Source organism: Poecilia mexicana, unplaced genomic scaffold (genome assembly GCF_051168715.1).
Source record: "Poecilia mexicana isolate PSO_F unplaced genomic scaffold, ASM5116871v1 scaffold_3, whole genome shotgun sequence".
In the NCBI taxonomy this organism is placed as follows: Eukaryota; Metazoa; Chordata; class Actinopteri; order Cyprinodontiformes; family Poeciliidae; genus Poecilia; species Poecilia mexicana.
The window spans coordinates 17,960,230-17,982,519 of NW_028263372.1; the positions used below are offsets into that span (position 1 = coordinate 17,960,230).

General features: G+C 36.7%; 1 protein-coding gene across 1 annotated transcript in view; it reads left to right on the plus strand.

Annotated features, from left to right (window-relative positions):
- Positions 1–6,630: 6,630 nt before the first annotated feature.
- lgr4 (leucine-rich repeat containing G protein-coupled receptor 4) overlaps positions 6,631–22,290 on the plus strand; it is a 29,774-nt gene continuing 14,114 nt past the window's right edge. The window contains exons 1-3 of the mRNA XM_088004253.1: positions 6,631–7,504; positions 17,607–17,678; positions 22,041–22,112. Of these exons, the coding sequence (XP_087860379.1) occupies positions 7,323–7,504; positions 17,607–17,678; positions 22,041–22,112 (326 nt within the window). The 5' untranslated portion in view covers positions 6,631–7,322. The remainder of the gene's footprint in view (positions 7,505–17,606; positions 17,679–22,040; positions 22,113–22,290) is intronic.

A 22,290-nucleotide genomic window follows, 5' to 3' on the forward strand; every position in this document is an offset into this window, starting at 1 on the left:
AAGCCATTATACCCATGAGTAACTTTTAATGAGAGTGGTGGCTTTAGGCTCACACTTGCTTCTTTAGAGCAATCTGTCCTCCATTGCTGCTGAGGAATTATATCCATGAGTAACCTTTAATATGAGAGTGTTAGCTGTAGGCCGTAATAGTTAACATTTCTAGGTCACCACAACTGCAAGCCTCATCTGTCTAAGTCAGTACAACCCCAATTTTGTTTCTATTTGCAGCCAACAACAGTTTAATTGAAACTCCTCACTGGAAATGATGAAAATCGTTGTAAATTACACTAAAGAGAAACGGTGGCAAGTTGAAAATATGTTTTTATTTTAGTGTGTATTTGTCCTTGAATACATCCTCAAGCAATGGGGGGGAAACTTCCTAGTTTCACAGCTTATCTAGACAATATTTTTTGAAAAGAGATGAGTGTTTTATTACTTGAAACACCAGTGTAGTCTTTACTTTTATTATTTCATATCACATCCAGCTACCGGTCTATGATCCTTTGCCTGAGATGCTCTGGATTTGTCTCAGCTATGCTTATCAAACAAAAGATGCTTTATTATAGTCTGAGAATGAGGAACATCGGACATCCAAGGCCATTTTAGAAGGCTATCATTCTGGCAAGTCAAAGTACTCTGAGGACAGACAGCGTCCCCTGGCGTTGCGGCCACACTGTCACTTACATCCTGAGAACTGTTCAAGCCCCGGCATAAATTTGTCCCTAATGGGTTGTCTTCGTCATTGAGCACTGGAGCCATAAAGAGCAGCCTTGCAGCCACCAAGACAAAAAAAGAGTTTCTCCTCTCTGATAGAGTACAGCACAGGACGTGTCTCTATTAAATACATGAACGATGAGTAACTCAGCCTAAGGAAAAAGAAACCAACAAATTAATGAAAATAACAGTACTGTAGATTATGTTGGAATTTAGATAAATTGAAAGCAGCCAGAGGGAAATTGATATTGAATAATCAAATGTCATCAGACTTCTACGGCGCTTTCTGTGACCCTCAAAGATGCTTTACAATGAAGTCAGTCATTCCCATTCATGCACACATTCGCATGCTGATGATGGCAAGCCACAGTTGCCCTGGGGCAGTCTGGCACGAGTGAAGCTGCCACATAGTGCCATCAGTCTTCTGACCAACACCAGCAGGCAAGGTGGGTGAAGTGTTTGCCCATAACCCATGTCTGTTAATTGTCATTTTATTTTCATTTCTCCAAATGGTTTTTGTCTCTTTTTTACTGCTCAAACTATGAGCAAGTACAGCTTAAAAACTTCATGCACTGAAGAGAAATATATATATATTTTTTATTATAAATTGTTTGGTTTTAGAGCTCTGTACAGTACTGGCAACATTTGTGGGCAGCCTTAGTAAAGTATAGTAAAGCATTAATCTTTTATTGGAACAGCTTAATGTAGTAATAAACATTTTGAAAAATCAGTCCTTGCATCAGAGTACAATTACTCATTCCCAAGTTGAGATATGATTGTTTGAATAAAAACACAATAATTAAATTCCCTGATGTCCATACTTTATAAAAAGAACAAACAAACAAAAACACTTTTTGCCATTGTAGGAGTGCACTTTGTCCTCTTTTGCCAGGCTGAAGCATATTGGATCTTTGACTATTCTGTGCAGAATTTCTCTGAATCATCCAGAGTCCTGGGTCTTTTAATGATCTCTCCCCTTCAGCTCAGTCCACAGGTTTTATTTTGGACTGGAGATTTTTACAAAAATTTAAACTCAAATTCTTTGTTAGGCTCACATACAAATAAAAACAGAAGAAATGTTTAAAATAAGTGGACATTTCTCAAAATGTTTTCAATATATATGTAATCTGAAATGCATAATACAATATTTTTAATCGTACCATAAAACACTGCTAGTGCTGGCTGGGACACTGGGTGGTGGTGCTGGGGTGTTGGGTGATATTTACAACTGGAAAATACTTTGGAGCACTGAGAAAAACTAACCACTGTGGGGTACTGTTTCTCTACAAAACAACTTGGCTTTGCCTGCAAATGTTTTAAAAAGAAACTATTTTGCCAGCACTTTTACTTTCCTAATTTTAATGACTTGCAAAAATAAATAAAAAAATGAAGGGTTTATGACATATTTATAATGTTACATAATTGACATTCATGGATTTTAGTGATTTTTTTTGACTGACCTCAACGAGAAGCAAAGCTTCAATTAAACATGCTCATTTCTTTTATTATGTATAAAACATAATTTTTTTAAATTAAAGAGATAACATGATAAGTAATGAGGTAAATATAAACTAAAACTGGCTATTTATGGAAATCAATAAACTTATATTTGTATAGCACCTTTCAGCAACATGGCATTTCAAAGTGCTTTACATCATAAAAACACAAAAATACAAAATCACAGAAGACAGTCAGCAATTTCAACGTTACATTTTGTCAAGAGCTATCGTTACACATCAGATTGTTGATTAATCAATAAAGCTTTATTGATTATTTTTCAAAAGCAACTCTAAGCAGCTGTTTTTTTAGTCTAGATTTTTAAAGTAACTCAGTGTTTCAGCCGTTTTGCAGCTTTCTGGAAGTTTGTTCCAGATTTGTGGTACATAGAAGCTGAATGCTGCTTCTGCACCAGAAGTGCATGCACTTGTTGACCTTAACTTTGTAATAAGACTTTGGTTTTTTCCCCTAAGAGTTAATTTGAACTTAAATAAGTATTTTTTTTTTAAAAAAAGGTCCATCCGCAGGTTTTGCATGTCATGCTCATTATCTATTACTAACTGTTAACTATCTACTTATTTTGAAAGAAGCCTTGAAATCAACCCAAGGGTTTTTGCTTAATAAACCACATGCTATTTGCCACATTTTATAAAACATTAACACACATGTGAAACTCTACACTTACTACAATATATTCAATCAGTGAAGTTATACATTTTATGTGTTATATGCATGCAAATATCTTTAATGTTAGCATTACTAAAACCAATGTTCTCTCTAATAAACATGAAACTCCTGCTACAAGGATGTCTTGTTTCTATTTTGCACACTATCAAGAAGGCATGAAAACATTCATGTGACAGATAAATCACTGCACAGCCCTTATCAAGTGGCTGAACAAGGCTGATTTGACAGGTAATAACTGATGCTATACTGTAAACAATCTCACTGATAACACATTTGTGGTAATCTAACACTAGTTCCTATATGTGCAACAGGTGTGGCAATTGCCGTCAGCTAAATAAATACCAACGATAGACACCACACCCTGTGCACCTTGCGCTTGATTCGACTGACTGCTCTTTACCCTATGCACCACTGGTTACCTCATGCCTAAAGAGTCAGGTATATTTTTGGAGAAAAAAAAGAAATGATGGGCTATAGCATGATGGTTACAAAGTGAAGATTTCTACCCCGAAACACACATCTTCAGATAAAATCAGCATCTGTATGCATGACAATTTAATTTGAATATTTCAATCTTGACTGAATAAATGTAATGTGGAATATTAATATAGTAAGTCTTAATAGCTTCAACTTAGATATGTTTTAGTAAAAAAAAAAAAAGGGAAAGAAAAACAAATATATATATATATATATATATATATATATATATATATATATATATATATTTTTTTTTTTTTTTTTTTTTTTTTTTTTTTTTCTTCCTTTGTCAAAATTCAAAGAAAGTTGAGTTCCAGTAATTACTGGTGAGTCTCCAGGGTTTTAAAAGCTTTCAACCTCTGGCCTCAGCATGCCTGCCAGACTGCTTTTCATGGAACAGAATAAGCACAAATTTGATTGCGACTCTTTACAAGGATGGGCAAAGATAAGAGATGATTCCTTGAAAATCAGTTAAAACACAACTGTCTTGAAAATTTTTATAGTCTCAGATGGGACACAGCATGTTTGGCATGCAACTGACAAGGATCAGAGTGAATGCATGATTGTAACGGTTTATCACAGAGTTGCAAGAGTGATGATACGCAGCTGGATGGGGGTAGAAGGTGTTGAGGAGATTGCACGTGCAGATAGCAACATGAATTCCTGTGGATAAACCAAAACGCTGGCTGATGAGATAGCTGCCAGTCTCCATAGCAGGAGAGGAATATTTCAGTAGGATAACAATCTCAGGCACACTGCAGAAGAAATGGTCAGGTATGTCACCTACATAACATGTGACAAACCATCTCCTGGTGTCTGGAAACTGTTTTGTTCAGAACTTTATGGTTAAAGACAAAAAAAAGACTTAATGATGCAGGTGTCAAAAACTGAAAAAAAAAAAACAAAACTTAATATAAGTAAAACTAATTAGACGGTTAAAATAAGAAAAAAAGATGTTCTGACTCCTGACATTAATCTTTAGCCAAAAGTAACCAAACTCCCCAACAGAGAGAAAATGAAAATGATCTTTGAAGATTTATGAATCAATCTGTCATCAGAAAAAAATCGAAACACTGAAGAATGAAAAATTGAATCTTATAGGCATAAATGTGAAACTGCATTTCATTCATCATTTTAATAGTTCACGTTTTGTGTTTTAATTGATTCAGAACCAAAACAGCACTTTTTGACCAATTTAGTCATTCTTACTTTATGATTTTTGGTCACTTCAGGTTGCAATGCCTCCTGGTCCTCCTCATGTCTAAGTAACTAAGATAATCTAAAACCATACCTTCTTTTACTTTCTTTTAAAGAATCCTCTGCATATAGTTAACTTTTAAATCAGCCAGAAAATCTCATATATTTTCGGATGATAAATTGAACAACTCCTAATGCTGTACCATTTATCAAAGAAATTGAATAAGGAAATCTCATGATGAAATGATTACATCTTTCCCAGATGTGCACGAAGAACAATTTGATTTTCAAAAATACACACGGAGAAAACAAAGTACCACATCTAGGAAACCTTTAACCTGACTCAGAGGAGCTGTTCACTTTTCTTGTTTACTTTAAAGGTAATTAAACCTTCAGTGCTGTGCTCTTCTGTGCACTGTGGGTTAAACAGACAACAAGGTAAAAGGTAATCCTAAAAACAACAATGTGTAACCCACTGGAGGCAGGAGTCATTAGCCTCTGCATTCTTGGCACTAGTTAACTAGTTAACCCTTTGTGGACTTGCATTTCTGCTAGAAACCTTTGTACACATTTTGCCCTTCAGCACAATTTATCAGCATATTATTATTTTACATGTGCTGCGGCTTGAATTCATTTCTTGGTACTTAATTATTTTCCAAACATTCCCTGGGACGTGGCGCATACAGAACACCGACTTATCCAAGCGTACTTAATGTAATCTCCACTGAACTCTGTGCATCATGAAGCTCCTTTTGTAAGGTCTCCACCCAGTCAATTATCCATCACATCAGATTAGCGAAGAAAAGCACTGGTGTTAAAGCACAGTGTGAGTACCTGCAAGTACAGGGAGTCCTCCACTTTGTGAAACCATATACTTATGATCCATTAAACGGAGCAGAGAATAGACAAACAGTGTAGTGCATTTAATTGCGTGAGTTGCATTTTATTACCTGGTAGAGAACTGACTGAGATTTTACACAGTGAACATCTGAGAAAACCAGAACTTGAGCGTGTTGTACTCCCACAGGCCACTTTAATAGGTACACCTGTTCAATTTTACTGTGGCGTGGCTGTTGGTGCCAGGTGGGCTGGTCTGACTGTGTAAGAAACTGCTGATCTAGTGGGTTTTTCCAAGCATAACCCATCTCTCAGGTTTACAGAGAATCGTTTGAAAAAGAGGAGTAATTGCGTAGACAATTACTGACCTCTGATGTTAAGAGATAGAGAATGGGGTCAAATAAATAGTTCAAATATCCAAACACCAACTCTGAATTAACAATATGTTAAATCTTTAAGCATAGAGTCTACAACAGCAAAGTCCCACAGCAGGTATTGGCTACAATTACGCTTACCAGAGGTAGACAATAACATATTGGAAAGATAGAGCTGACACAGAAGTCGATTTTTCTAGCTGCTCCACAATAAGACAAGATATCATGCCATTCACTGAAGGCAGAAGTGTGTTGAAAAGTCAATTAAACAGCCAGAGAAATAAGACAAAAAGGCTCATAAAGGCTGAACAAGACCCAAGAGGACCCAAGTTTATTTTGCCACCACTTTTAGAAAAATACTGTCAGTAGTGGTCATCAAGTGTCTATAGTTTATTTTTATTTGAAGGATTTACATCTCAAGAGTAAATTCTGCATATAAACCTACAAAACTGATTGAATATAGAAAATAAATGTTTTTGTTGTTATTAAGTACTTAGACCACGACCAAATAACCTTGTTCGACAAAGAAACCACAATAACAAAGCATAAACTTAACAAAAAGTATCTATAGGCAAAGGGTGTTAAGTTTTATATTTACACAGAACCAAAATTAGTGAATCGCTTTAAAACTCTAAAATTCATTTATGATTTGGATATGATTCGAGTGTCTCCTTGAGTGTGGTAGTTGTGAAATGTGACACGTACAACTCATGAGGTAAATACAAGCGATCCATGCCCTTCTTTACATGCAGAGACACCCATAAGCAGTCATAATGGCCCTGCAGAGATGTTTTACCTGACTGTGTTGAAACTTGTGGTCGGGGAGTGTGCTCTGGTTGGCAGTCTAACGCTGCAGCGCAGGTTTCCGAGCTGCGCAGGCCAGGGGCCCCAGTGCTGCTGCTGCAGGTTGTCCGGTAGGGTGCCTGTCGAGCTACACAACACGCTGTTGATGTCAGGAGAGGAGAAGGGGGGGGGGGAAACGTGAGGAATGGCTGAAAACTGACGGTGCTCTCCTGCAAGGAAACAAACCAGGACGCAAAATATCGTATTGTGCGTTTCAAGCTTGTGTAGGGTCAGTCTTTTAGCGAGGCATTATCATGTATTGCGCATACTTAGTATGTTCGCTATTTAATGGGACATCGAAAACGCAAGAAAACGCAAGGTAGGCTGCCGCTCCTGTCGCCAACAGAGCTACTTTATGGACTAATACGACATAAACAGGGCTGGGAAATGTTTCACAGTAAGGTAACGTGCTCGTCCTCGATGGCTGTGTGAGGGTTTTTAAGCTAGCTATGCGCTCATGTTCACGTTTTTGTTCGGACTTGTGAGTATGCGTTTGTTTTGGGGACGTTAAGATTGGGTTTTAAAAAAGCGACGGCTGGGCTTCATCCCTTCTTCATGCCTCAACCGACCCAACCACATGAGAAGTCGACGTCCGGGGTAGAATAAACCGCAAACAAAGGCCCCCTTCTTCTTCTTCTTCTTCTTCTTCTTCACCGCTTCCACCTGAACCGACTGGGAAAGGGGAAAAACAAAAACATGCGTGTGGATTTGTTTTGGATATGTTTGTGGTGCTTCATTCGTCCAAGCGCCTCCGGTCAAGGGCAGTCGACGGCCGTATGTTCGCCCTCATGCAGCTGCGATGAAGATGGGGGAGCAGACTGCTCGGGGAGAGGACTGACCACCGTCCCAACTGGGCTCAGCACTTTCACCTACTACCTGTAAGTACTAATCAGCGTCCATAATGAGAATCCCATAATCGAAACCACGTTTGTGTTACACTTTTTTTTTTCTTTTTGTCAATTGGAGTTTTCGTTCTGACAAGATAAGTAAAACATGGTGTTAAACATCACTGTAAACTTTTTTTCTTTCTGTTGTTGCTGGAAGTCAGTGCCCTGAAAGTGCTGCATTTTATAATTTTGCAGTAGAGTATGATTAAAAGAGAGAGACAGCAAAACTGGACATGATGCAAGAGACTATTGTTTTGAATAGAGCTGCACCAATCAGGCTTTTTACTGGCTAATAATTATATCTGGTTGTCTGTCTGGTCTGACCCATTTTGACTTTGGTAAATTGCAAACTAGAGGGACACACAAACTAGAGGGACCATTTCCTTGGACAGAGTTCAAAATGAACTAATTTTCAATTGATTGGCTTATTACTGGAATATTGTAACCCCAACCCACTCGGTCCAATTAATCTAAATAATTGGTTTGTACAGGAGTCAAGTAACAGCATGTACTTTTTGAGTTCAAGAAAAAAAATCTTGAAATTGCAGGACATGCTTTGTCGCGTAAATGAAAATGGTCTCGCAATTCTTTCATTTTCTGCTGGAGTTAAAGCTATCCTACTAAAGAATCTACTTAATTGTTTTTGCAGAAAATATCTATGGGTCATTTATCAGGCCAAATCTCAAATGATACTAAAAATTGGCGTTGGCCATTAAAAGCCAGATTGAGTCAGATTATACAAACATGTTTGTTTAAAAATTGTTTTAAATTTAAGAAACAGTCACCATGAAATGTGAAAATGAGCTTCATATCCTTTGATAAAGGTACCATTGATCTAATAAAATTGATTACAAGATTGACCTATATTTAAATTTAATAATCTGCTTCTTGTTAATGATTTTACAGTCCAAAAAAAGTACCACCATTGAAGAATGAATTGATTGCAATTGATAATTGCGTTGAATTCAATCAGTTGCTGTTGGATTAGTTCATCTCTACTTTTGAAAAAGTTTTTCACACACATTTATTGTACAAGTTTCTATTAAATGAGGCTGTGAAACGTGAGCTTTTTCTTCCCTATATGAAATCCAGTAGCTGAGTAGAGTTGATTTTTTTACCTCGTTGCTTGAAGACTTTTGATCTTGTCGTTTTTGACCTAACCTCTTATTTTTCTTTTCACTCTGTTTAAGATTTTTACTTTTAACTTTTAACTGATGAGTAGGAAAGGGCAATATTCTACATACCAGGAACTTAAAGCTATCTCTGTATTGCTTAGCAACACAATTACATTACCCAATGTAATTTCGTTGTCAGAATCAAACTGATTGTGATTAGTTAATTTAGTGCACTGTTTAAAGTGTACCACATTGTCTTGTAAAGCAGCAAAACCTCAAACTTTTGCTAAATATCAAGTAATGAATCATTTGCAACATTCTTTGCTACATTGCAAATCTTTCCAAACCTAGAGTTTTAGTATGCCCTTTTTGTGATTTAAGTAACACATTGATCCATGTTTATACATTCCACAAACCGTAAATTTGCGGACAACATCAGCATTAACATCTAGTATTTCAGCATATTAGCTGTCTCAGCATGTTACATTACAAACTGAACTACTCAGACACAAATCGGTGCAGTTTGTTAATAAAAATATTTCAACAGGTTGTCTTGAAAAGTATATTAATGCCAACTAAATGGAAGATTTTTAATTTAACACAAAAACAAACAACAAAATGAAACAATTTGCTAATTGGTTCTTGGTAAAAACGGTAACTAGTCAATGTTATGTGAGCTATCTTGACAACAGCTAGGGTCACATAGATAAATCTGTGTGTGTTTTGTTGGGCTTTTGTGTAGCATGGTCTTGTTCCAAGTTATTTATGTTTTTGTTTTAGACTTAAAATAAAGGAGGCAATTTGGGGTGGGGGAATGACATTCCCTGGCAAAGTTTGAGTGTTACAGCCACGTTAAAACAAGTGACTAAGTTTCATAGAAACTAAAGGAAATGAATACCAGGTAGGTTAGGTGTTTATAGAGTGTTGCTGATTCAGTTGATGATTGCCCTGTAGAGTAACAGTTTGTTTCACAATCTCTAGGTTAATCACAAACCAAACCAACCGCTCCTCCATGAGCTTACGCAAAAGACAAATAAAAGAAATTATGACTTTAGTTGGGCGACTGTTTATGTCAGTGTGTGACTTGGTTACGGCAGTAGCAAATATTTCAAATACAGAAACAGTGAATATGTTTTAAGCCTGTTGGTGTAGGACTGAATGGACGAAAACTAACGTGTGTCACTTGAAGTCAGCAGCAGATATGAAAATGCGTCACACAAGGCCTAGGACAAAATGCTGAGTGTTAGCATTGACCGGTTAGACCTTTTAGAAGCTAAAAATGAACCATACTCCATATTACTCTGATGCCTCAATTACAACAAAGTAAAAATCTCACAAGATGAAAATTGTATCTCTACAGATTCCTTTTTTTTTAATGTTTTATGCTATATTTTCTTTTAAAAGACATGTTTTCAACTTTTCGTTTTCTTTTATCTTTCGATGCTTAATTCTGAGATCCTAATGCACTTTGGCAGGTTTAAATACGGAATTTCTTAATAACCTTTGCGTTTTAAAGTATGCAAAAGGTTGTTTGTCCCTTTCTCTGTCTTCTGCTCATTTGTTCTCCTGGTCTGTTGAACTTTAGTTGTCCTCTCCCTCTCCCTCGGCCCTTTGTGTGTAGAGCGGTGGGGTTAGGGATCATGATGGATTAGTGTGACATATTGCAGCTGCAAATGCTCCCTCTCTCTGGGCTAATGCACCCGCAGCGATATGCTGATGTCTTAAAGAAAGACCTCACGTGCTCTGTTTTTACAGTACCTGGAATTTGTTGAATGCACTTCAAATCAATGCATTCTACAAAGTTGTGGCACTGAAAAGGTGAAAATCTGCTAGAAAATTAATTTGTTTAACTGGATCGGTTGTGATTCAATAAAAAATGCTTCCTAAATTGAGACCTTAGTAGCCAAGATGCAAGGAACTCATTCAGTCACAAGATTGTGTAACAGATTATTTGGCTGTAAATCCCTTCTTGATTTGTAGGAAAAACCTGCTCATGGAAGACCACACATTTCTGCAATAAATCTTTTGACAGTGTTGGCATAAAATCTTACCTGCAGCTCACTTTGGGACTGAGGTTTGGCTTAAGTAGTGGCAACAGCCCTGTCACAGAAAAGCAGATGAGGGAGAAAAAAACGGAGCTGCTTAGCCAGTAATGAAGCAAACAATCTATTTGAAAGTATGTAGCTTACTATTTTCTAACTCTTGGCAAATGGATGTTGTTTATATAATGATTGCACAAATTCTTGTCCAGTTTAAGATATAAGGTTTCACTGTCCTTTACATTTCAGTTTTGGTTGGGTGAGCCATTGAATGGTAAGACGTGGGGAAAAACAAGGGGTGGCGTTGGGGGTCTTGCACTCAACTGGTGGAACTTGCTGGCTTCAACATTGGTGCCCTCAGTCCATTTCATCTGAATGATACTTTTGTTCTTGGTCAGTAGAGGTGAAAGGAGCTAGTCAGTAGTTCCTGCTGCAAAGCAGCGTGAATTGAGGAATATTAACCTTCCTTACTCCTTTTGCCCTCAGTACTCTATTGTGCTCTTTTAAAACACTCATTTCCATTCTCTTTAAAAAAAATAGCTGCATTTCTCTTTTAGGTTTCCTGGTTTTTATTTTTTTATATATATATTCTTTAATGTTGAATAAATTTACTCTGTTTTATTTATATTCACAAGTGAAATATTTGTAGAATTTGAATCTGTTTCTATTGCTGATCTGCTTGCCCATTTTAAGACTTATTTTCACTTATGTCAAGTACAGTTTTGATGCTCTTTGTAAATATATATATTAAATTATGTATTGTCTGAATAAACATGACAGACATTATAAAAATGGGCTAGCATTTCATTTTACTTTATCTACTTTAAAGCCAACACTGGTTCAGCAACAGTTTTAGATACATCCCTTCTATTAAATTATGGAAAATGCTCCGCTTTAATTAAAAACTAAAAATATTTTTTTTAGTGTATCTTGTTTTGCTCTTGTAATCATTTTGTGGTGCTTTACTATTTTTTCTAAAACTTTGCAAACAGTTCAGGCTAGAGAAACAAAGAAGAGCATAGCAGCTGTAAAGTTACATACAAAAAGGCAGAAGATTATGTTAATATAGTGATGGGTGATATGGGCAAAAAAAAGTTAAATTATTTTAGTTAAATATTGTTATAATTATAATTTTTTTTTCTTGACATGAGCAAGAAAAAAAAAATTTAAAATGAAAAATATTACCGAATTAACAATATTTGAGTTAATTGGTACCATGTAATGTGTGAAGGACTGTCTTTAACAGGACTGACTGTTAAAGCTTAATGTCCTTTACTTGTAGTTTGTTTCCTGTAACGTGTAGTAGCTGATAGTAAATTCTTTTTGAAATTTCTTCAACTAACATACCAGAGCTGTGAGCTCCTTCAGACGACTTTCTAAGCTTGTTTCATAATTGATTTAGCTATATCAGTCAGCATCCCACCATGCTAAATTTCTGTGGTTTTAAACACAACAATTGCTCATAATTGTTCCTAATTATGAGCAATTGATGTATTAATGCCATATGGTGTTTCTGATTTTAAATTGTGTTTTTGCCAACATTCAACTGGAAATTTCCACTTTTGTATAATTGTGATATTGATTGTAATATTTCTATTGTAGAAATTGGTAACACTTTATTTGAAGGGGGGTGAATAAGACTGTCATGACACTTTCATAAACATGACATAACACCTGTCATGAACATCAATAAGTCTTCATGAATATTTATGACTGTTGTCATAAAGTGTCATTCGGTAAATTATGACACTTTTAATACAAAGTTGACATTATTCAAAATGTCTTTATGACAACTTGACATTAACCAGGAAATCATTACTGTTTAAACTTTACCTTTAATAACATAAAGTTACCTAATTTTTAAAGTGCAATCAGTAATACTTTTATAACAAATTTATATCAGTAATGATTTATTGGTTAATGTCAAGTTGTCATAACAAAGACATTTTGAATAATGTCAACTTTGTATTAAAAGTGTCATAATTTACCGAATGACGCTTTATAACAACAGTCATAAATATTCATGAAGGCTTATTCATGTTCATGACAGGTGTTATGACATGTTTATGAAAGTGTCATGACAGTCTTATTCAACCCCCTTCAAATAAAGTGTTACTAAGAAATCTTTTCTTAAGACTGCTAGCAGACATGTTTAAATTTTGATTATTCAAAGTAATCATAACCCAAATAAGATGCAGATCGAAATAAGTAATTCCTGCATATACAAAGTGGCAATGTTTATTACATTTTATGTCATAGCAGATATCCTTTGAGACCAAAGAATTAAAAAAAGAAGAAATAAAAAAATAGAGTAGTCTGGTCTGTCACAAATACATTTGAGTGCCACAATAACCATTACACTGTGTGGCTAATGTCTTCTCAACAAGGTTAGAAAATTGGGAGGACAGTGTGATTTTTCTCTACCTTAAAGACTTTATCATTATGCACTATATCAAACAACATGGAAGAATTTTACTTTGGCGGGGTCAAAAACAGCAGGATTTCACCCTTTAGACTCAGGTAGATAGAGTTGGCATAAAACAGGGCAGACAAGTAGTTTTATTGCAATAGAAGAAGTAATGTTTTTTTTAAAGAATGGGGATGTAATGAGAATTTAACATCACATTGATGGTCTTGAACTCTGGTCCTTGGGAAAGACTGCTCTGCATGTTTTAAAGTTGTTTTTCTGCTTCAATCACCTGATTTAGATGAGTGGGTCATTACCAGGACGATCCAGAATTAAATGACAAACTAAGACGGTAATTCAACAATTGGAATAGCTGTGTGTTGGAGTTGCAGTTTATGCAAATTTTCTTTTGCTTTATCTAGCCGCACTTGTTTAATTATCTACAGCACATCACAAGGAGTGACTCTGCCTTCAGAACAACCAAGGCTGAATTTTACCATACTACGATACCCAGGCTTATCTTTACCCTACGTTCTTTGCCATTTTATTTAAGGTGAATTCCTTGTACAACAGATGCAACTTCAGTATTTTCCCATGTGACATATAAACGGCACTAGACATCACCATTCGTTGGCTGTTGTATTTGTTGTAATGACAAAAAAGTACAGATAAGTACAACATTGTTTTTGTTTTTTCTTTTTTTGTTTTAATCGTTTTCTGCCTGTTTAAAATTGGCATAGGTTAGTCTAATCAATAAAATATTTTTAAATATGAAATCCTCTGGTATTTGTTATGCTAATAATTACCACCAACAGTGATGCCAAAAAATTACTGTAAGAACTCAAAGTACAGAATTATGTAGTTTGGCTAACAGAAATAATTTAATGAAGAAAATATTCACCTACGTCGTACCTTATTTCTGTTTTATGGTTATTATTAAAAATATAACATTTTAGTGGACTGCAAACAGGGCTTCTTCTACACCTCTGAAACAGCTGTAACTTCCTAAACGTTGAAGGGAACACAGTATAAGTTAGGCCTAGACTGACGAGGATGGGGTGAACTGGGATTCAGCATCGAACGTGGCTTGAATGCTATTAGGCTGCAGCTGTGGAACACTGATGCTTTGTAATATTTTTCTTAAGTGGGAGTGTGCCAGGAGTGTACATAGAACATAGTATGTCTTACTGCAGTTTTGGGAGTTTTCTTCACATGTTTGACCTGCAATCATATGGTCTATAGTTTCATGAAAATGACACTATAGACCTAGCACTATAGGTTAAGTGCTAGAATACATTTTTTAACATATATATATATATTTTTTTTTTGCTGCTGGGTATTGCTTTCTATCTACAGGTTTTTGTTTTGTCTGCTTTATTAGTTATCTTGCTGAAAAAACCCTCTGTGTGAGCCAGTGAACTCTGGTTTTATCTTAAGCTAATGTTAAGGTCTTGCCTAACTTGTAGTTACATTTAGTGACTAACTTTGTTCATTTGAATATTGCAGTTATAGCATCAGTTGAAATTAGTCCACGTTCCTCTCATTTTTCGTTTTTCATCTTCCCATTGCTCCCACTATTCTCTGTAAGTTTCAGAATCTTAACGGTAACAATTCTTCTGACCAGCTAATTTTATATGGACAAGATGTTGCTGCATGACACTTGGAATAATTTTGCCCATCAAACTTGCATCCAAAGATTCTTTCGCGATTTTGATATTTGATGTTGTGATAACGATTGTGCCTTGGACCTAGTTTGTGCCCACCATATTTCTCCTCCCATCCAGTGTCTCACTACAGAAGCGCACTGTTTCTAGGGGGCGTGCTTTGTTGTTTCAGACAGTTGTGCGCATTCCCATTTCTAGAACGGTCTGCACGCATTATGAGTGGTGCTCGTCAAACAAGAAGAACAAGCAACAAGGTAGAAAGTAGAAACTAAAAGGATATTGGTTTTTACAAGCGCATGCCCACTTGACTATGAACAAAACTTCAAAATGTTGCATACATTTCTGAAAACTGATCAAAGGTAACTGTAAGGTAAAACTTTGTAGTTAGTTATGTTAGAAATATAGCTTTGTACTTGTGTAGCACTTCATCAAGTCCAGAAGACCCCAAAGCGCTTCACACTACAGTCATTCACCCATCCATGCACACACACTGTCACACACTGATGGTGGCAAGCTACTGGATAGTAGCCACAGCTGCCCTGGGGCAGTCTGACAGAAGCAAGGCTGCCATGCACCGGGCGGCACCAGGCCCTGCGACCCCACCAACAGGCAAGGTGGGTGAAGTGTCTTTCCCAAGGGCACAATGACAGAGCAGGGATCAAACCAGCGTCGCCACCATCGGCATCAACTTTTTGCGTACACTCTTCTTCTGCTACCAAGTGTTGCGCAGATTTTATCAGCAGTAACATCCACTGTTTTGAAGAACTGCAAACAAACAAACAAAAAAAACAACACAATTCAAAGGGACTATCTTCACACCTACATAACTTGAGACATCAACGACACAAAGGTGTACTAAGGCTTTATTGGGTGAACATTCGGGCTGCATGACACTAGAAAATCTTGTGATAGTGACATTATTGGTTAACATCACAATGGCAGTTGCAATATATGCCTATTTTCTTATTTTCTCTCTTTCTCAACTGTTTGTGATCTTAAGCTTTTTGGGTAATACTAAATATTAGAATAGCATGGCAAATGAAAATTCATAACTTAGAAAATATGATTAACAATATATCCATGTTATATTGTGCACCCTTAGCGGTCATAATGTAGTTGTAGTCAGTGTGTGTACTGACAACCAAATGTGATGTCTGACATGGTTTGTGGTTGTTAAAACACCTGTAATGCAGAAGATTTATTTTGCCTGCAAATATACATTGAAAAGAAATATTAAAAACCATTCACTGCAAGCTGGTAAACAGGGTTCTGTGAATAATTTGATTTTAAAAACAGGGAAAGCAATTTTGAAAGCTTAACAATAACCATTTTGTGAACTGGGTTTGCTGCGATGTCTTTACATTAGTTGTTGATGTTTAACTCTGGCCTCTCCCTTAAGAGTCTCTGTTTTCTTTTTTATTAGCATGCCTCACTTCTCTGTCAGATTATCTGCTGCTTCAGTGCTGAAATAAATCCAAAGGGCACATGGGATAGGAATTTGCAGATACCTGTTTGTGGAAGCATTTAAGCCTGTCACCATTTATCACAGCTGCATTTTTAGTGTCCTCTTGAAATCTGTTTTAGCAGGGACAGGCCAGGACCCTGATGAGTAAAGCAGCCAGGCACAGAGGGTGGAAAGAGTGTGATAGAGTCACTGTGAGGCCTCCACTATCCAAGCCCTGCATGAGGTTTAGACCAGTAAACAATTCATGGAGAATTTAGACAAACTATAAAAAATGTAATTGGGGATGGACCCATTTGAATACTAGCAGCTAAACACACACTCTGTCTTCAGACCACCACCAGAGAAGTGGTCCAGGTAGAAAAAGGCGATAGTGGGGTTGGGGAGGTAAGCTAGATGTTGATAGAAACGTTGTAGCTGAGTAGTCCGTAGGGTAATTGGATAAGCAGGTAAGTGGAGATGGGACATAGGTCGCTGAGATGATGAGGGTTCTGTCAGGGTGCATATTTTAAAGCCTGTGTGTGTGCATATGTGTCTGTGTGTGTATTTGGGTCTGCAGAGGAAGAGCAATGTGATCCTTGTAGGATTCAGGGGCCCACACACAAGGTCTAAGAGAGATCTGGCTATGAAACTCAAGATGGTCAGTTGGGGAGTGAAAAAGGAAGGAGGGTTCAAAGGGTTCCTTAATTTGAAAAGCTTGTTTTTCTTTTTTTTTTTTTTTACTTTTGTGTAGGTTTTTTTTCCCCCAGTTATTGCCTTGTCATCCTTTATGTTGTCATCTAGGGATCTTTTCTTTAGGCCAGGTAAGGGAATTCATTCTTATCGAGATGAAACATGAATTTGCCCTCATTGTTTACATCTCTGCCTCAGGAGGCATGGTGGCAAACTTCTGTTTTTTATCCTTTTGTTTTAGTGCCATTAGATGTTATTCCTGTTAGAAGTTTTTATTTTATTTTACTTTTTTTTACAATTGTTGTAAAAATTTAAAAACACAAACTCACAGTGGATTTAGTAAGGAAGTAAATCAAGTACTGAATGCATACTTTTCATGCAGCTACATGTCTGTTTTTACTTGTTGATTTGAAAAAGGAAGATCCCTGGGGCTAAATAGAAGGGCTTTTTTCATGGTATTCGTTTAGACTAATGCAGATACGTAAAACAGCTGTAAGCAATGTTGATTTTAGAATTACATAAGGTAAATATTTCTTGATTCCATGTCTAAAATGAAAACTAGGACACTGGAAAATGAGAAAAGAGTAAAAATATCAAAGTAAGCATGTTATTAATCACTAACAGGTAAAACAACTCATTGATAAGCTCAATCTTGAAGCATCATTGAGATCTTAAACCAAATGACTGGCTAAGCTAATGTGTCATTGTGCTGCTTTTGTATTTTCTCTCCACAGTGACCTGAGTATGAACAACATCACTGAGCTTCCAGCATATGTATTCAAGAAGTTCCCCTACCTAGAAGAACTGTGAGTACATGCCCTTCTTTCTCGTGTTAAGGATGTATTTACTCTGTACAGTGTTGACATGAGGGCTGTTCTTTATGAAACGCACCTGGGTATTTGAATTCACACTGTAGGACGCACGGCATCGGTGTAGAGCGTCCCCTCCTTCTCAGGTGTGGAAAACAGGAATGAGGCAACAAATCACTCAACGTTCACGAACTGAGCCAGGGAGGTTATAAAGCATGTCATGCAGCTCAGCTAAAAAGGCGTTGCAAGGTGACACGCATTGAAGCAACAGTCATGTGACATCCGATGTGGATTTTTGCTTTTAAGGGATTATGAGGGTAAAAACAAAAACATCTGTGCGCATGGACCTCGTTGAATGGGCATAAATCTGATCTTGGTGGATGTTTTTTCTTTGCTCTTTAAATACTTCAGTGTCTGGCTTAGTTCTGCTGTGAGTCAAAGATAAAAATCAGTCTGCCTGATATCAGGTAACATGCAGCCCTCTGAAGACAAAATGACCAATGAATTAAAATCCTCCAGAGGTTCCTGCTCCACTTGGCCTTTGTTAAGATGTTTTTTCAGCCCTTGTGCATCTTTCAGCTGGCCGAAGCTTCACCCGCTTCTTTTTCTTACACCAATCCAATTTTCTTTGTTGAGAAGCAATTTAGTTTTCATCGCATTGTGCAGAGGAATGCAAGGCAGGAAGGAAGAGGGCAAAACAATGGTTTCCATCGCAACGGGACTTAAAAACTCGCCTGATCTCTCCATGACGAGTGTCTTGTCCTAACTCATCAAAACTGATGGTGTGTTTGATTGACGTAAACCCTTAGTTAATTTGTGTGTTTGGGTAACCTTTGTTTCTTTGAGAACAAATCAGAAGTCTTGTCTGTGAACTTTGGAGAAGGACTTTTTCGCTTCAGGTCTCCAGCATTGTCAATGAACTGAAGCATGGGCCCTGAGGGCAAAAGCAGAGTGAGCTGACAGGGAAAGAGGGGGAAAACAGAGTGCAGGCCATCCTTAGACAGGGAAGCAAGCGAGAAAAAAAAAATCCTCCTTCTTAGTCACGCAACCTCTTTTGCTGAATGCCCAGAAGATCAACAGACTTGATGACAAGAGATATTGTCTGTCTCCTTTTGCAGTTTGTTTATATTCTTAATGGTAACCTGCAATTGATAATCCTATCCATGTAGCAATCACAACGTCATTTCACAAGTGCCAGTCTTGGCAAATGATACTGTGATACACTCTGGCATCATTTATTATCAGAAAAATAAAATTATATTTTTTTTAACATTGGACTGCTTATGATTCTTCAGTTTTAGTAATGTATTGTGATCTGCAACGATTAGCATTTTTCTTGCTATATTTGAAATGTTTTATATTCCAGAAAATGTTTCATATGGGTACATTTTCATTGTACTGAAGCATATTTTGCTCTGTTTAAATAAAACATAAACTGACAGTTTTTTTTATTGGATTATCTCATCTACATGAGCGGCCTTTCAAAAGTCTTCATATATTTTGAACTTTGAACCTATAGATTTTATCACATTACAATTGAATAATTTTAATGTATTTTGTTGGGGTTTTATCTGATACTCCAAAACAAATTGGCACATAATCAAGGAGTTTAAACAATAACGGGCAAAGATTTTTTAAAACACTTTCTGGTATAATACAATATTTTACCACCAAGACAACCAGAAGAAATCCAGTTTGAGATGTAAGGGACATAAGTAACATGTGGAAGAAGGAGTTCTAGACAGGTGAGACCAAAAGTTTAACCCTGAACACACTTTTCTCCACTAAGACACACGGTCATGGCAGTATCATGCTGCTGCGATGATTCTCTTCAGAAGGGACGTTGAAGCTGGTCTGAGCTGATGGGAATATAGAGGGAACCAAATGTAGACAAAAACCTGTTTGAGCAGCTGAAAAATTAAAGTTGAGGCTGGCGTTCTTCCAATGCAAGAACCTAAAGATGCAGCCATAATTCTGATTGAATGGGTAAAAATGTCAGTCTCTGCAAGTCCAAAGGTAATTGAATTTAAACTATCGACTCCAGGGGTTCAGTACAAATGCACACAATATTTATTTTAAATTCTTTTACCTAAAAACTTTCAAAACCTTCCATGGCTTTTCTTCTACTTCACAATTACACCACAAAGTAAAACTCCAGTAAATTTATCTTATAACATAAAAGTGTGGAAAAAGTTGAGAAGTTGTGAATATTTTTGAAAGTCGTAAAGAAACATTATAAACCATATATAGATTAAACTGACTCAAACCAGGGCAGGTACATATCTGAAATGAGATGTGTTCATTTGGCAACAATGCACATAAGAATTGAAGTCATGCTGTTCACTTCATCATCATCGTGTCACCTGTTTAACAGCGGTACAGAAACTGCCTTGAACATGTAGAAACTTATCGAGTGTGAAGTGGAGTTTGGTTTTTATGTATAATGACGTCCCAAAGAAAAAGTTTCAACTTTGTCATTTAATTTACAGTGTAAGGCAGACTTGTTGGAGAAGTGTTGCACAACTAGAAGAGTGTGCCTCTTCTTCGTGACAGCTGTCAAAGCCCTGGAGCAAACGGGTGATAAATCACCTGGAAGGTTAAAGTGGAGAAGCACTTTCGGTTGTGAAACCGGTAGCCAAACTGAAACATTTGTCAAATCCTGTTTGTTCTTATTTGCAGTTACCAAATAAAACTTAGTTCATTTTGCTGTCACTTTGAAGATTGTTTTGATAAATTTGGGTTTGAATCTAAATTTTTTTCTAAATGTTTTTCAAAGATACTGACCATTCATACATTTTAACTTGGAGTAGCAGCCACTGTGTTTTAATATCCTGGTGTTGGCAGTTGTTTGATTTGAATTTTATGATCTAAATTAATAACCTGACTGTAAGGATAAATTAATAACAAATAATTATCGGGGACAACTGGTAACTAAGATGTGATTACATCATGTTGGTTTTCAAAAACCTCAACTGTTTTCATAACAAATATCTCAAATGCAAAATATACGAGGGATTAAATTATATTTCCACCTACTAATGATGTGCAGATATTCTGAGTTAAGCCAATGTCATAAGAGGGACCCGCTAGCCATTTTGCATGCCATTTTAATTTTATTTTATATTTGTTTTGTTTTAGTTAATTTTATTGTATTTTATTTACCACCTACAAAGCAAGATGGCAAAACATCTCAAATGTTTTATTAGAATAGAAGAACAAAAGCAAATATATGTTTTGAGTGAAATAATTGCATGCTACCTTGTTGTTTTAAATATGTCTTAAAAGTAACCACAAACTAACTAATATAATAACAAAAAGACAACTGTACTTTTCTACGCTAAGTAGAAATGATCATTCTTTTCAACCCCAACTTGATTTGACTTTGGGCTGCTGGAATAAAAATGTTAAGATTTCTGCTTCCCTGTGATATCAGTCACATTCTTGCTTTTTTCAAGGCCTTAGTTTTTATATATATCGCATAGAGTGAAGCAACGTGTCTTAGGACCTCATAAAGTATAAAGTCGTCCAACACTCTCACTTTCTCAAAGGATGCAGTCTCACAGTTTATTTGCCTGTGGTGCTAAACCAAAGTGGATATTCCCCATTTGAATATCCACGAATAGATAGGTAGCACTCTCAACAAACTCCAGGCCAGGGTTGAGTAATCTCTCACACCTACTGGTGCTCTAACATAGCCAGTTCTGGTTCTCAGCCTCACACATAGCAGCTCTTGTTGCTGGGAACTCGGCCTGGTCTGACTCATGTTGCATGGCGATAAATCTCCTGCTAATCTCTCAGGCAAGATAGTGTACTTGGGCTTCATGTCCCAGTCAGCTTGTCCCATGCTTATTTACACCCAGGTTTCCTATTTACTTCCTGTTCCCAGCAGGAAAGGGAGGTGTCCCCTCTCTCTTAAATAATTTTGACACGCACTGAAGCAGCTGTTTGATAATAACAGTTTCAGGGGAATATAGGTTGCGTAACCCTAAGAGGGATTAATTATTTTGTTCAATGTTTTTGTGAAAGGACTACTTGCTATTGAAGTTGCAGTTACTAAAAAAAGGGGATCTAACGAAATAGTTATCCATAGGCAGGTATAATCTACGTTGGGCGATAGAAGAAGTGACGACAGGCCATGACAAAAGTACATGTCTTTGTCACCTTGAGCTCCATAATCAGCTTGAGAGGTGGAACCTAAGCTGCCCAGGGCGTGTGGGCTTTTAAAGTTACAGCAATGATTGATTTAAAATTCTGTTGTGCTTTACCGTTTCAATACAAAGAGATAAAGTATAGTGAATGTTTTTGAAATGTGTGCAAGCTTAATAATTAAATGTAATTTCGACTCATTATCTCATTCAGACGACTCGCTGGGAATGACCTGACATTCATCCACCCTGACGCCCTGTCTGGTCTGCATCAGCTCAAAGTCCTGTAAGCATGCACCCTCCCTGCCAATGTACACAAGCATCTGCATACAGACTTACAAATATGGCAATATAAAGTTTTCCGCATGACAGGCTTAGTGTAAATGGTGAAGTTTGGTATAGCATGCATTTTGTTCATCTCGGTCCAAAATCTGTATGAGACAGACCCAACAGGAACAGTGAAT